Source organism: Hydractinia symbiolongicarpus, chromosome 7 (assembly GCF_029227915.1).
Source record: "Hydractinia symbiolongicarpus strain clone_291-10 chromosome 7, HSymV2.1, whole genome shotgun sequence".
Classification (NCBI taxonomy): domain Eukaryota; kingdom Metazoa; phylum Cnidaria; class Hydrozoa; order Anthoathecata; family Hydractiniidae; genus Hydractinia; species Hydractinia symbiolongicarpus.
Window position 1 is genome coordinate 19,207,512 of NC_079881.1, and position 16,228 is coordinate 19,223,739.

At 36.0% G+C, this 16,228-nt stretch overlaps 2 protein-coding genes across 4 annotated transcripts; both read right to left on the reverse strand.

The window, feature by feature from the left end:
* On the reverse strand, positions 1-3,229 carry LOC130649174 (uncharacterized). Of its 3 annotated transcripts, XR_008983011.1 has the most exons (4): positions 2,997-3,221; positions 957-1,227; positions 645-745; positions 1-306 (listed from the first exon to the last, which is right to left on the reverse strand). XR_008983011.1 is itself a non-coding variant. In XM_057455406.1 (2 exons), exons 1-2 carry the CDS (start codon positions 3,058-3,060, stop codon positions 971-973), a joined length of 321 nt encoding a protein of 106 aa, XP_057311389.1. In that variant the 5' UTR covers positions 3,061-3,229; the 3' UTR covers positions 752-970. The 3 variants fall into 3 exon arrangements, 1 of the variants encoding a protein (XP_057311389.1); XR_008983010.1 differs by lacking the exon at positions 1-306 and having other exon boundaries at positions 520-745; positions 2,997-3,201; XM_057455406.1 differs by lacking the exons at positions 1-306; positions 645-745 and having other exon boundaries at positions 752-1,227; positions 2,997-3,229.
* A 10,392-nt stretch (positions 3,230-13,621) lies between these two features.
* LOC130648594 (uncharacterized) lies at positions 13,622-15,795 on the reverse strand. The gene is made up of 3 exons (XM_057454646.1): positions 14,425-15,795; positions 14,085-14,284; positions 13,622-13,730 (listed from the first exon to the last, which is right to left on the reverse strand). The coding sequence occupies exons 1-3, from the start codon at positions 15,793-15,795 to the stop codon at positions 13,622-13,624; spliced, it is 1,680 nt and encodes a 559-aa protein (XP_057310629.1).
* Positions 15,796-16,228: the final 433 nt, after the last annotated feature.

The following is a 16,228-nucleotide window of genomic DNA, read 5'->3' on the forward strand; positions in this document are numbered from 1 at the left end:
ACCTCTACTTATTCCACGTCTGCTTTAAAGCCAAGACTTTCCAGGTTATTGGAAGCTCGGGTTCCTAGTGACAGAAATCTTTGAATCACACTTTAGACATGATGACGCACATGCCTTTAGGTATTGCCAACGTTACCACGTCAAATTAATAACAAATTAATTAATTTATATTTCCATTTGAACATTCTTTTCAAAGACAGATAAAATCCTTTGGTCAATCTTTAAAGCCGAAAATAATTTGTTTATGTGAAATTACACGTCTTCGCCACAACTTGTAGGTTTGTAGTTTAGGTGTTTCCTTTTCAACTAGCAGTAGAAAAATAGGAGAACATTTTAAAAAATACATTTAATAAATTCAAAAATGCATTAACGCATTTAAAGAGTAGAAAGCAAATATACTGCGATTTGACAATAACAAATCAAAGTGAGAATGCGCAATTATCACTCATAAAACAGAGACTGTGAGTCGATGTAAACTAAAGATTGGCAACACTTCCCACCATGACCATGACAACAACATCAAAGTCGATTTTTAAGTTCAAGAGTAAAAAGTAAATACATAATTTAAATTGGCATTAAATCAAAACAAAGATGTTCATTTATCACATACAAAAAACACGGGCTGGAATAATTTACCAGATCACCTTGCACAGAGTAAGCTAAGCATTGCCATGAGAAGAGTAAATGCTGACTGAGGATAATGTACTTTTCCTGAATTGCAGAGTTCTGTCGTACAACAAGTAGACTAAAAACGAAAAATAATAAGTTGTCAATGCAATTTTTGTTCTGTCTAAACTTGTATAAGTAACTTAGAGAAGTTTGCACAGAATTTATTTGCTCTTTCGCTGCAAATTAAAATTTTGATAATGTCATAATTTTTTTTCAACGTGTTGTGACAGAAAGAATAGATCGAAGGGGAAACAAAGCGTTGAGCAACACACAGTAAAGCAACCTACCTTGCATGAAAGTTCTACTCCGGGTTCTGTATGAAAGATTTGGGAACACACACGCTACAATTCGACTTTGTAGAGCACAGTCTTGTTTCGCCATGTAATGTTGTTTTCTTGTTATTCTTATGCCACTCAAAAAGAAAGTTCACGGTCGCACACTTTGCATTCGTCGATGAAAAAGGGCATGGTTTTTCAATCACTGGTCTTGAGAATGCCGGCAACACTTCGTCAGTTTCTTCTTTGACAACTTTGTTACTTGAGTAGCATTTTAATGATGCTTTAAAACAAAAAAGAATGGAGAAGTTAATAGGGTTTGGAGACGGTTTAAGTAGAATCTCCATCTTCAGTGTTACTGAATAATGTGGTTTTTAATAACCAGGCCATTCAAGGGTCGAAATACTGGAAATTACAACCACAATATGGACAACCTATTAATTAATGAATAATCACTTTTTATGATTTGCTACTTTTTTTAATGGTATTCTCCTAAAATTTAACACTCTTTTTGTTGGTGAAATAAGTTAGGTCTGCAACAACATCACATAACAATAAAGTTTATTTTGATGAGAAAGCAAAGACAACTCGGGCAACGACTATATGTGTTAAAGAAGCCATAGTGAATAACTTTAAGAAGGTAATTACTACCCCTAAAAGACTTTAAACTCATTATTGTTGCCTCAAATTGCTTTCTATGTAACAAATTGATGTGTTTCTGTGCAAAATTTGGAATAAAATAGCTAGCTAGGTGTCAAAAAAGACGTTTAAAGTTTCTTTTACTAGAAAACATGATTTAAAAGCGCAGGAAAGTGCTAAAACAAAACAATTATGGATATAAAATATTTTTCTATGTTATTTTTAGTTATACTTTTAGGTGTCCAAGATTAGTAAGAATTTTTTTATTTGTCCTCAGCGCTTAGAAATGTTTTCGCCACATAGCTCGACTTTCGTGTAAGTCATTAAAATCAAAAATCAACAGATCGTTTTGTATCTCTTTAATAATAGCCGTATTCTGTTTAAAAGGGTTGCGCGGTAGCTAGCCGAAACAGCCATCACTTTTTTGTGAGTTACTTTCGCCAAACTTATTTTTGGTAAGCTGCAACTGTGGCCAATCTAGCTATCTAGCTACCTCTGGCTAAAAAGTGAAAGTGGCCAAATACAGTTCGCTGCAGCCAAATTTAATATCTTTCTTATTCTAAATGCTGTTTGTTATATACACCTTACCCTAAAGGCCTTTGATTGTTTGTTTATTGTTTAGCGGCAGCGTGTAGGATTTGTTTGTTTTTTTTACTAACAATCAACAAGACTTATTCCGCAAAAAAAAATTGCTGAGCAATTTTTTTAACTTGGTGGAGTATCGATGAGCTCTTTCCTGTGTTTTCGTTTCAACCAGAGTTACCACGGAAAGTTATTTTGCAAAATAAACTAACATGAACGGATTATTTTTGCTATGACAGTGTAACAACTGGTTGTAAACTGTGTTTTTATATCAGCTAAAGTTGCGAAAAATTATTTTTAAATATAGCTATAACACCTGAAATTTAATGGTGCGTGCTCTTCATTCGATTTACGACATACTGCATACCTGTATTAAAGCGTTTCACTGGGCGTTGAATTCTAAATCTTATAGTTCTTTGTGGCTCAACCTTTCGACGCCTGGTTCTCTGCTAGTCCACACTTACATAGATATCGACTTATACTTCTTCAAAACAAAGAAAAATAGGGGTTAAGAAAGTTTTTACTACCATAATTAAGAAAGTTAGAAGAATTTTTTTAAAGTTTAACTTACTATGTGGTCTGCAAAAAAAAAAAATTTTGCCACAACTTGTAAAAAAATCCCTGTTGCATCAAAGACAACAAATATTTTTGAGATAAATTAGCACATAAAGTCTAGTGTTTTTACACAAAAACCATTTTTATTTATACTTAGACAAATAACTTTTATTGCGCTTCCTGGATCTTTTTCAGAAAGAGTACAGGGTATGGGGTTTCGAGTAACAAAGACCTTTGTCGCCGCAGTGAAAAATTGTGCGAACAAACTAAACTTACATGCGAGATTTTCACAAAAAAACAAAACAAATAAACCAACAAACACATGCAACAAGCACTTCATTTGCTCTAGCTATCTTTATAACTTCTAATAACGAGGAATTATTAAGGATTTGCTTACATTTTTTTTTCGATGACTTTGATCTTGCCTGTCCATGAGAAGCAATTATATTGATATTTTATCTTTATTCCTATAATTGCAACACTCCACCTCAGTGGAAAAATAAAAATTACAAATATTTCTTTTGTAAGTCCAGTTTTACACTTTAACTGTCTTTCTATCAAGCGCTTCTTGTGAGTAATGATATGTTTTTTTAACATAACAGGATCCTTCTGTTTGAACAGTTCCTTAACATTGCCGTATTTCTTAATACCTTTACATTTTCTCAACAGTTGAAAATATGTTCCATAGTGTCCGAAATACTACATCATGAACATATAGCACTCTTAGTCGTATCTTTGATTATGTACCGTATACTATATTAAACGTTGATTTAGCTGTACCAAGGACACTCTTTCTATCCAACTCTCTTTTGTTTCTTATTTCTTTAAGGTTCTTTGCAACTTGGATGTATTGTTCTTCTCAATTCTTTATCAAACAAATGTCTTTATTTTTTTTGTTTCCATGCGTATTTTGTAATTTGTCGTGTTTGTGGAATCGTTGTGTTCCTACATTTGACAATTTCTTTAATTTCAGAACACCAGCAGCTTAGAATTTTTTCGTATATTTGTCGAAGGAGTATACATGTTGCTATCCTGAGTTTATTCGATGTTAGTAAGTTGTGTAAACAGTGGAACTTTTTGTACTGCGCATTTATTTCAACAGTCCATATTCAAATGTCATATACCAACATATGGTATGCTTTCTGGAATATTGTATAATTTAAAGAGAATTCCCTTTTGTATAGCTTTTAATTGTGCCATGTTATTGGTTGATATAATTATTCCAGGTTTTTATACTAACCAGTACAACAAGCAGCACAATAACTGTGTACGGTTTGTTGACAACATTATTAATCATGTCTTGAAATTATGGCTTTCTAATGTAGTGATAGTAAGGTGCTTTATTGATGCGTGTAAGCAATAGGTAGCATTATATTTGGCGTTCGAGGTTATGATATCACCCTTGAAGTTGCAAGTGACTGCTAAGTTTATTTCACCTTTTTAGAATTTCATGGAAAGGTCTATTTCTTTACTATTGAATCTTGTCATTTAATGGATGCTTTTTTTTCCAACTGAAAGTCTATTATTTCTCTTCTTTAAGTTGTCCACGTACGTTATCGGTTTTATTTCTATCTTCGACTCGTACGTCGGAGTTTTTCACGTCTTTATCTCTGGCATTCCGTACTAAGGCGATATAGAGTGGATCCATAAATCATTATTTTACTGACGATTAGTGAGACAGTTGTACCGATAGGTGTTCCTACATTAAGAAATAAAATTTTCGGCGGAAACACTCTCGGACACAATTTTTAATTTCAGCGGAAAAACTTTCGGACAAGATATATAAAGTCACAAATGTATGGATAAGCCTTTTGAACGAATTTTAACCAAATTTCAAAAGTAATGATTACGGGAAATGACACAAAAAGCAGGCTAGAATCATTTATAGTGTACATATATTTAATTAAGATCTAAAAGGGTCATCAGGATCCAACTTTAAAGATAGATCCTCAACCAAATGTAAAAATAAAAAAATAAATTAGTCGAAGAACTACAGTTTTAATTGATTTTTTGGTTACCCTATATATAATTTCTATGCACTGGTTGTTTTTTAAAAGAAGTAGAAAACCCAAAATTTTCGAACAAAAAAACTTTCGGCAGACACGAATTTCGGACGGTAAGATTTTCGGACAAAAAAAAATCCAAAAGTTTTCCGGGCCAAAAATTTACAAGGTTATTGTTTACTTCATGTATCAAATTCGCCTTATTGCTTGGTATCTTTGTTTTTCAGTTCAATGACACAGTCATCCAGCCATAATTTATCAAAGCACTTTTTGACGTCACAAGAAAATATATAAAGAGTTATCTTATATTACGTGCATTCGTCAATGACAACTCGTAAAGTGAATAGATAATCATCTATACCTCCGTTTATTATACTTCCGCACTGATAAAGAGAAAGTGCGTCGTTTGCAATGTTTAAATTTCTGTGATATATCATTCTCATAATAATCTTACTGATGATTTATTTTTTTAAATTGCATTGATCTTCATACTTTACCAGCTACTAGGGATTTCTTGTAGCAGTACTATTTCGTTCGTTGAGTTACATTAACAGTGTAGTTCTTCAATGCCATACATATCATTGGGATTTCTTCCTTTTTTAAGTCTTTATTGTTTTATTTAATTCTTAACGTTTCATGCTTTTTCGTCAGCATCGCACTCTTTCTCAACGTGTCAACTTAATCAGTGACTGAATTTTCTTTCTGTTGGTGGTAATTATTTTGCGGCTTACGTGCTTCCAACAATTCCTTGAACCATTTTCATATATTTGTTGGACTTCGTGTTGTTCCTCTTTAACAATTGCTTTATTGTCCCACACAGCGACATTTCCTTATCTATATAATAATACGCTTGTGTGAGTAACGATGTGAGTCCACGACACGCAAAGTACGGATCACTTTTTTATGACGTGGCGTTACGCTAAAATTTACCAAGTAAAAAAACCCGCAAATCAGGGGGTTACTATTTAAATGTTTAATTCTCTTTTCTTATTACCTTAAAGAATAAAACTCTTTTTCTTTATTATATTAAAGCTAATTTTTATTTTATTCTCAAATGTTTTTATTTGTTTCTTAGTTTATCAACTGAAGAAAGAAAACCGAAGCGAAGAAGGTTGTCTGTTTTTCAAAGTAATCCTGAAAAAAGTTATTTCAAACAATGTTTACTCATCATGAGGTTAGGTTAAAGGTTATTTGTTTCTTCTATATTTTCAATTTTTGTGTTCTGGGACCGAGGTTGTATCGCATTTGAATATGAATGTAATTCAAATTTCAAATGTAAAAAACACAACTCTTGTTGTAAAGCGACTGTTGTTGTCGAGCGAGAATAAAAAAAAGTTTATGTTGTGGTCATGTGGTCAGAAATATTTGTTATAAAGAAGAAAAACGTACGATGATATACCGTCAAAAAGAGAACTGATTGGAAATGTATCAGAAAATTGTAGGTGGCTATACATTTTCAATTTTTTTTCTTTAGGATGAAGCGAAGATTAGTAATCGAAGTAAAAAACTGATTGGACTTTCATCCAGAGAACGCTAGCTAGCGGCCTACTGAGAAAGCGAAAGAAAACCAGGTGCGTTGTTTAGATTATCTGGTAGAGAAATGAATTTAGTTGAATAACGATATTTAAGCCGTTTACACTTTCAAAGCTAAACTTTCCCTTAAATATGAAGTGAAATATGTCTTGCGCCTGAACATATTCTTTTTCGTAAGAATATACCCAGGGTCAGTTAAGAATATCTTAAGAATATGTCCTACCTCGATTGTTTGTTATAAGTATAAAAATAATTTTCCAATGGCTATAGCAAGCTTTATTTTATTAAGGCATTATATTTTCAGGACTTGGACATGGTAAGAATATATTCAGAATAATGAGGATATTAATTGTCAAAAAGTTAAGAACATTAAGGCTGAAACGGAATAATTCTTATAAAATACACGGTGCATTCATAGAGAAGAATTGAAAAACTGTAACTGTATTTTTTCCGTTGTTACTGTTTTTAACACTACAAACTGTGTAATTCAGTGTTGATACCGTTATATAATAACTCAACCTGAATCCTCAACTTTAATCAATGTTTACATCTGTTACGTTACAACGGTTTGAAATATATTTGATTTTTAAATTCCAAAAAACGCTGCATTGTTATCTCCTTCGATTTTATGCGTGATTTCCTTGATTATAAGTTTGGGTCTGTTCATTGAATATTTCGGTAGATATACAATATGCCAAATGATTAAGTTTTTATATTTCTCTTTTATGTGTTTTAACTATTAATTTCTTATATTTTGAGTTCTGGAATAGCAAAGCAAGTATATAGTTTTAGCGTATTTCGCTTTTTTATAAACGGTTGTTAGACATCTTTGATTTTGTTGGACATTTTCCATTTTTATTTTACAATTTTATTTATTTACTTATTTTTTTGATGCACATGCGCATATTTTTAGACGTTTTGTTTCAGCGGTTATACGCATAGAATAATGCAGATTGTGAGCAACCTCGATCCCAATGCATTTTTTTTATCTTTCTGCCATCCCGTTAAAAAAAAAACAAAGAGCCTTGGGTCGAGGTTGAAATGTGAGTTTTGAAAATTCAAATAGCTGTGTTGTATGTTTTTGTTTGGTATCCCTTACATCGGTTTAATGAGAGATTCAATAGATTCTTCCACGGCTGTATGCAATAGACTGATTATCTGATTTTGGTATGACGTGTTACAAACTGTAATAACTTTATTTGTATAACTGGGAAAAATATGTTGGATTTTTTAAATGTCTGATATACTTTTTTCCCTGTTGTACTTCTGGCATGGCAAAGCAAGTACAATTTCATTTCATGAAATCTCCGCCGAGCTAATACTGGATATCCCCCATCTCGCAATAAATCTAGAGGTCATAGCCTCAACCACCTCTTATTCCGATCTCGCTAAAAAGGTCAAGACGTGCAAACAAACAAGTGAGTATTTTAAAAATAAGAATCTGGGTTTATCACCCAACGATTTATTAAAACAATAGCACAAACAATGTTAATAAGTGTTTCTCCTTCAGTGTGATAGTGTTCTGATAAGAGTTTATTTTCGTGTTTATGAATTTCTTTCTAAAGTTGGTGATACTACCAAGACAAACAAACCACTAAACAGTGTGTATCGAACGAGCTCCCACAAGAGGAGACAATAAATAAGCCATGTTTTCTCGTCTTTCTCGTAGAATAACGGAGACCGAATCGCATGCACAAGTCGATACGGTCAATACACAAGCCACCCAACAGAGTGTGCCTACAAACGAGCTCCCACAAGAGCAGACAGTAAACGAACTGTCAACAGACACAGAGGAGAACTGTGAGCCACCCTCCAAGAAGATTTGAGTTAGATGTTGTGCCACAAAATAGTTGGCAAATTCAGCAAGACTTAGCTGACTATGCAAATAAATACATGGATATTTTTCAACCAAATGTAGCCCTCGAGGAAGGGATTTTATTTGACAACCCAGTACCGGGAAATGTTCAGAACGAAAAGTTGCTTGATGTGCACTTAAAAGAACTTCTTCTCGAGCAAGATAAGAAGATAACGCTTAATCAAGACCGCATGGTCACAAACATTCAACAGCGAATAAGCTTTACTATGGGGCCACTGTGTCGCCTTTGGTCACTCATAGAGGGAGAGAAGACTTTCTTATCAAGCTCGCCAGACGTCGACCAAAATCAACTTGAAAGTATTAACATGATGTCTCAATTATTTGATCAAACTATCCTACTTCTAGGACAGGCATACAATTCTTGCTCCTATTTGAGAAGGTTCAATGTGCTGATATCTTTCATACCAGATAAAAAGAAAGTAGAGAGTATGTTAAAGGACATGTCATCAAGTTTTGTGCCCTCTGAGAAAACTGAACCAGCTTTGTTTGGTCCTACATATGAAGACATGGTGTCAAAATTTCTTTCGTCAAAGAACAAATCGAAAGAACTATTTACTTCATTCAAAAAGAATAGTAGCAGAGGAACACATTCTGCCAGCCGACCCTTTTCAAGAGGCCCTCTATTTCAAACCAGAGGTAGGGGGCGAGGTTTCTTCACCGCAGCTGGTAAAAACTACAACAACCGTGGATCTAACCGGGGAAGCAACAGAGGAAGCAGAGGTATGTTTCAATTCAATATTAGAGGTGCCTTTTCTCAGCTTATCAGAGATTTTGGACATAAGGGACTTCCCAAATGTACATCCTTTGATAAAAAGGTTATTTCCAATACCTATTCCCCACCTGCCTCATGCAGGAAGGACTCAATACTTTGTGGAGAATTGGAAAAAGCTGACAAACGATCAGACAATGTTAAAGATCGTACAAGGATACGAGATACCCTTTCTTTCCCCACCAAAACAGAGAATTGCTCCACCCCCTATTCATATCAGTCAAGAGGAGAAATCCCTTGTGGACAAGGAGGTCCAAAGTATGCTGAGAAAAGGTGCCATCAAAAGGGCAACTCATGTACGGGGGGAATTTATCAGTACAATTTTTCTTGTGGACAAAAAAGACGGTGGTCATCGGCCAGTGATAAACTTAAAGAAACTGAACCAAAACATTCCTTATGTTCATTTCAAAATGGAGGGATTACATCTCTTAAAGGAAATGCTATGTCCAGGGGATTTTATGTGCAAACTGGACTTAAAAGACGCTTATTTTGCAGTCCCATTGTCAAAAAATTCGAGGAAGTTTGTTCGGTTTCTTTGGGAAGGACAGCTCTACGAGTTTCTGTGCCTATGTTTCGGGCTCTCAAAAGCCCCGTGGATTTTCACAAAACTCCTAAAGATCCCAATCTCCCTCCTAAGAAAACTGAGAGTAAAAATAATAGTTTATTTGGACGATATGATTATTATAGCCAGTGCAAAGGAAGAGTTGTTGATGGCCAGGGATACTCTGATATTTCTCTTTCAGAATTTAGGGTTTCTAATCAACAGCAACAAGTCAGTTTTCGAACCAACCCAATGCCTCGATTTTTTGGGGGAGACAATAAATTCTCTGACAATGACAGTAAAACTGCCAATGGCAAAAGTTACAACATTGAAAGTACAATGCCAGAAATTGTTAAAGCAGGAGTGGGTCACAATAAGAGAACTGTCCAAACTCATAGGAAAACTTTCCTCATCAGCAGTAGCAGTATTTCCAGCCCCCTTACAATTCAGGTTCCTTCAACAACAACAGATAAAAGGGTTGTTGACAAAACACAACTTCGATGCTCAGATAACTTTGTCAGATCTAGCCAAGGGGGAGCTTCATTGGTGGCTGAACAATCTAGAATTGTACAATGGCAAATCCCTATTAACACCAACCCCACTAGTAATTCAGAAAATAAGCTCAGATGCCTCCAAGATGGGGTGGGGAGCATTTTGCCAGGGACAAAAAACGGGTGGCCCATGGACTCGAAAGGAAAGGGATCTTCACATCAACATACTGGAGTTGAAGGCTATCAACCTTGCTTTAAGAACCTTTACATATATGGAAAAGAAAGGGGTAGCAGTCCATGTAGAGACGGACAATATGACAGCCCTATCATATTTAGTAAAAATGGGGGGGGGGGGGGGGGGGAACCAAGAACGAGACTCTGGTAAAAATAGCAAAAGAAATTTGGCAATATATAATGGAGAAAGAGATCACGATTACTGCAGGTTACATACCAGGCTACCTGAATGTAGAGGCAGACCGGGAAAGCAGGCACAATCTCTCAGACTCCAGCGAATGGAAACTGCTACCAACAGTATTCCAAAAGGTATGCCAGATATGGGGAACACCGGCCATAGATTTATTCGCCTCAAGGGTGTCGCATCAACTTCAGAGCTACATGTCCTGGAAACTAGACCCATTCAGCAAGGGGAGGGATGCTTTTCAGATCAAGTGGAAACACCATTACGCATACGCTTTCCCCCCTTTTGCTCTAATAGGCAGGGTTCTCAAAAAAGTTCAAGTAGAACAGGTAGACATGATTCTAATAACTCCAGCTTGGCAAACACAAGCATGGTTTCCAACAGTCCTAGAAATGTCAGTAAGGCACCCTCTGATCCTTCCAGGCAGAATAGATCTGTTAAAGAACCCGAGGGGAGAGTGCCATCCACTATTTGTAAACAACAACCTCAAATTACTGGCATGGAACATTTCAGGAAAAGTTTGGAGGCAGGAAAAATATCAGGAAGGGCTGCCACTCTTATCACGGCTGCCAGAAGACCAGTAACTGTCAGCCATTACAACTCGTCTTGGCAAAAATGGCATAGCTGGTGTGGTGAAAAACAAGTTTGTCCCACTAGATGTCCTATAGAATATATATTGGATTTTTTGGCACATCTTTTTGAGGAAGGGTTACAGTATAGCACCATAGGGTCACATAGGTCTGCAATATCAGCCTTTCATGAAACTATTGATGGGAAACCCATCGGCGAACACCCTAGAGTGTCATCTCTCATGGCAGGTGTCTTTAATAAAAGACCTCCGCAACCAAAATCTGTTTTCATTTGGGATATTGAACAGATTCTTAAATATTTAAGGAATATGCCAGACAACGTCTGTTTATCAGACAAGCAGTTAAGTTTAAAAGTGGCAATGCTACTGTCTTTTACAGCTGCTAGTAGGGTTTCTGAAATAACTTTTTTGAGCACTGATACTCTCATAAAACATGAAGACTTTTATATGTTCCAATTCAAGCAACTAACTAAGGTTTGCCGCCCAGGGAAGAAAAGTCCGCCACTGAAATTCTACAGGTTTAGGAACGATGAAAAACTGTGTGTATGTGTCACCCTGGAGGACTACTTAAATAGAAGAGAAAAGTGGAAAGTCACCGATTCTCAACTGCTTGTAAGCTATATAAAGCCACATAAACGGGTCTCCACTTCAACAGTCTCGGGATGGCTAAGACAAATGCTTCAGCTCGGGAACATTGATGTGGACAAATTTAAGGCTCATTCCACAAGATCCGCAGCGACTTCAAAAGCAAAAGCAATCGGCATCTCTCTATCCGATATTCTCAAGCAGGCACATTGGTCTTGCGAATCCACATTCCAAAGGTTCTATCATAAGCAGGTAGAGGACCCGAGTCTTACGTTTCAGAAAGCACTGCTCTCTGGTGGGCTTTGAAGAGAGGTGGTTGAGGCTATGACCTCTAGATTTATTGCGAGATGGGGGATATTCAGTATTAGCTCGGCGGAGATTTCATGAAATGAAATTGAGGATTACGTAAGGGTGCGTAGCGCCCGCAAGGCAATCCCGATTTCATGAATGAAATCGAAGCACGAGCTAATACTGCCCTCCCTCCCATCCTCCCTCCCATTTCACATATTTTTCTTTCGTTTAGGATACAGTCGAGGAGGATATCGTGGCAATTACGGCTATCGTGGCCACTAATATGTATTGCTTCTTTTTTCTTTTAAAATAAAACTTTTGGCTCTACATGTCTTTTGTCATTATGTAAAATTTTTAAATAAGCGCCCAGTTTCTCAAGGTAGTTTTCGATTAAGCGCTTCCTTTTATTAGGTGGGCGCTTATTCGAGGGGCGATTGAACTTTGAGGAAATTACCTGGGCGCGTAAAAGATTCTGGGCGCTCAATCGGATCATTACGGTAAGCCCCTGTGGAATCGTATTTGTCAGAAATGTTTTATTTTGAGGATTGAAGCGGTTTTTTGGAAGGAGAGAACTGAATCAAGTACTTAACAGCCATTATAAAACCTTTAACTAGCAGTCAACAGATCGAACTGTCCAAGGTTGAATGTTAAACTAACCACCTAAACATATGTTAATGATGTGATCAGCTAAATTTAAAGGGGTGTTATTCTCGGATCCGAATTATTATTGTCAAATTTTAATAAAGAAAACAAAGAGTTTTCAAGGAAAATGAGTGGCATATTTGGATTTATGAACAAAAATTATGGAAGATAGGAAGGAATACCAAAAGAATATATAGAGAACAGAATTTATTGTAACTTATACTTTTCAAATTCTTTAAGAATTTGATCGTATTATTTACCATCTTGTTTCAGATTTATCAAATTTTGTTTCAAAATTTTACGATCTGCCATAAAATTGTAATTTTTCGAATATGGTCATTAGCTAAATTCATATGGCGCGGTCAAGTTCGTCTGAATTTAGTTGTAGGGAAAAAAATATAACGACGGCGATTTTCGGTGTACTTGGCTAGATAAATGGAAGAAATACGTTGTATATTGCAATAGTATATAGTTTATTTATGATAAAAGTTATTAAATGTTATTAAAATGGACAATACAAAAGACGTTAGCAATTATAGCCGTGAAAAATGTTCAGAATTGCCAAAAAATATAGGTCAGTGTGCCACAGGAAATATTCAAGAACATTAGATAAAAAATAGAAAATTTATGTGATATCCTTGTCTAGTAAATGTCTAGAAGACAAAGCATAAAAAGTACATTTTTCTTTGTAGCTTAGATTCCACACGTATTCCTTCAACCTCGTTGATAATTCGTGTACATATGTAAAAGTACTGGGGAAAAGTCCTATGGTACTGAAGCAAAGCCAGTACTACTTGTTTGTGAAAATGGAAATTCACAAAAAGCTCATTGCAGTTGTCCAGTTGGCGCAAGTGGCTTATGTTGTCATGTTCTTGCAGTTGTGTTATTTTTTAAAGATTTCCAATATAAGTTAAGTAAGCAAATGTAAAAAAGAGAAATGGAACAGCTGTTTTTAATGCTGCAGATCCAAGGGAATCTTATTTTGAAAGTATTGTCACTTCAATTATAAAAACTTTTAAAGAAAAACTTAAAAATGAAAAACCTGTAGAACAGTATATCTACCAAGTGTTAATGAAAACTGATTTGGAAAAAACTGCCTCACTTGGCCAACAGCTACAATACAAATAGACATTAAAACTAGCCAATGCTTTAGCTGATCATGACTATTGTGGTGTGGCCTTATGAACAAAAATATTATAAGACATGGCATTAGGAAAATGCAGAAAATAATAGAATATATCATATATCCACAAATCAGTTTCTGAAACAACACTAAAAATATTTTGAATGAAATAGTTAATAAAAATATAGTAGCCTTCCAAATTAAAAATCATTTACAGTCTATTAAATATTTACATGCTGATATCAATAAATTGTTGACATCAGTTTTTTACAAACTCAAAAGCCATGTGGTACAAATTATATCTCAGAACATCAAGGAGTGGCAATCTACTAGATACATGAAAATTACTCCTATCACTCAGAGACCGTGAACAGTAATTCCTTTATAATAAAACGAGACTATACCCTTATGCAAGCGCTTAAAGGTGTCACAAATTCAATTTTATATAATGAAAGTCTTCTTCAATGGGAATATAACGATGTTACAGCTTTCAATATATTAACAGTGGCCACTGAATTCGCGGGATCAAAAGATGTTGCAAGATCCAAAGTTTTTGTGCTCCAGTGTATAAGGACTTATTAATGACACCAAGCCCTTCCATCAGCTTTTCCTCCAATTCGTTGATGGACTTTCTGTCTGAGATAGAACAATCAATAATCCGGCCTAAAAATCGCACTGGCGAGGCATGAATAGATGGGATATACTGTGAGAAATCAATGTCGTTTTCAGGGCTACTTACACTAAAAGGGGTGCTATTGATAGATCTTCCCTTGATGATCACAAAACTACGCGAAATGTCATATTGGCCCAACTTAGAGCTGTGGTGCACCTGTTAAGGAGTACTTGTGTTCCAGCAACAGAAGAAGACATGATGTTTATGTCGTCCATGAAAGCCCTTATTAAAGGTAAGGATACTCTGTTAGAGGTGATGTAGCATGACACAGATGTTGCCAGCGTATACTCCAAAATAACATTTATGCCTGATAAAAACAAGACGATAGACAGGGTGCAGCCAGCGAAGATGCCCCTGAAGTGCTGGTGCCAATTGCTTGGAGCAGATTTGGAGAATGATTTGCTGTACAGCCCAGAATAGTAATCCTTTACAATGGCAATCCAACTAGGAGATATATCATACCATTCCAAAGCAAAAAAGATTAATCTGTGCGGTATTGAGGGATACGCACTTGCGATATCCAACCAAATGGTGGCAAGATCAGTTCTTGCAGAGCGTGCATCTTTCAAAGCTGTCCAGATTGACGACATGTGTTCCCAACAGCCAGGAACATTCGCCATGCACCCCTTTTGAACGGACGTGTTAATAAACTTATTGTTGTGGATGACATGTGTTTCTAGTCGCCTTAAAAAAATACTAAAAAATAATTTTCCTTCGACATTTAGGAGGGCTATAGGTCGAAAATCTTTTAGGTTAGATGGTACAGGAGTTTTGGATTTGGGAATGTAAATTTCTTCGGCATGACGCCATTGAAGAGGCACAACACAATTTTTTAAACAACACTTAAATACATTAAACAAGAAGGATGAAATTTTCGTACATTTTTTGTACACTTTGTAAGATATGCCATTTAGCCCAGGAGCTGAGGCGTTCCTACGCGTATATAAAACACTTGCAAAATCAGAAAATTTGAAAGATGTGGCTGAGAAAGCTTTCTTGATCTGCGGAGGTGGTGGAAGACCTGGAAGAAGGGGAAGGGAAGAGTCGTGAAAATTATCAGATAAGCTAGATAATTTATGGTTGTCCAGAACAGACTGTTCAACACAAAGACGAATATCTGATTTAGGGTTAAGCAGGTCCTTTCCTGCTTTGTAGGGATCATTCCTAAAAACCTTTTGGGCGTTCTTAAAGCTCCACTTTCTTCTTCTTCGTTTCTTACCTCGACGCATCACCCTTATTTTTATTCGAACTTGTTGCAACAGTTCTTGCAAGGCAGTTAGTTCCTCCTTGATGGTTGATGAGGCAATCTGCGCCAACAGAACATTTTTCTCCTTAACCAGATTAATGGAACGTATTGTACGCCTGTTAATACTGGCAATGTTTTTTGTTTGATTTGAGGAGCGGCAACCAAATATTTTTGAAGCCTCTTCGTAAATTAAAGTTTCGAGTGTTTTAACTTTCTCAGAAATGGATAGATTGGTACAAGCCTTTAGCTTGCTATGCACAGCACTGTCTAAGTCACTCCAACGCTTATCATTCATCTTACCCCATAGAATGGGGGCTTTCTCATCGAGGTTCTGAAGTTTGTTTTTTTTCCGTGTGACACAATTTACTTTTGTGGGATGTAACCGAAGTAGAGATTGTGGTCTTAAGCTTTTCAGCACCACTGAGAGAACAAACATCCTCCAAAACAACTTTACAGCTTTTCATCAAGTGCTTTTGGAGTACTGTATCATTTTGTTTATTGCAATGATTCTTTTCGAAGTTGGGTATAAAAGAAGTCATAACTATAGGGGTTGATTATGCACAGGATAGGATTGTCAGCCCTGCGTTGCCTGGCGCACAGGGTAAGGCTATAGTTTTCACAGCGGCACCAAGACTGTGAGGATTCGCTAGCGACTAATTAACCCATTAGCCATTCATCCGTTGACGCGTACCGTGGATTAGGGTCCGGTTATAATAAAATCAAAATCA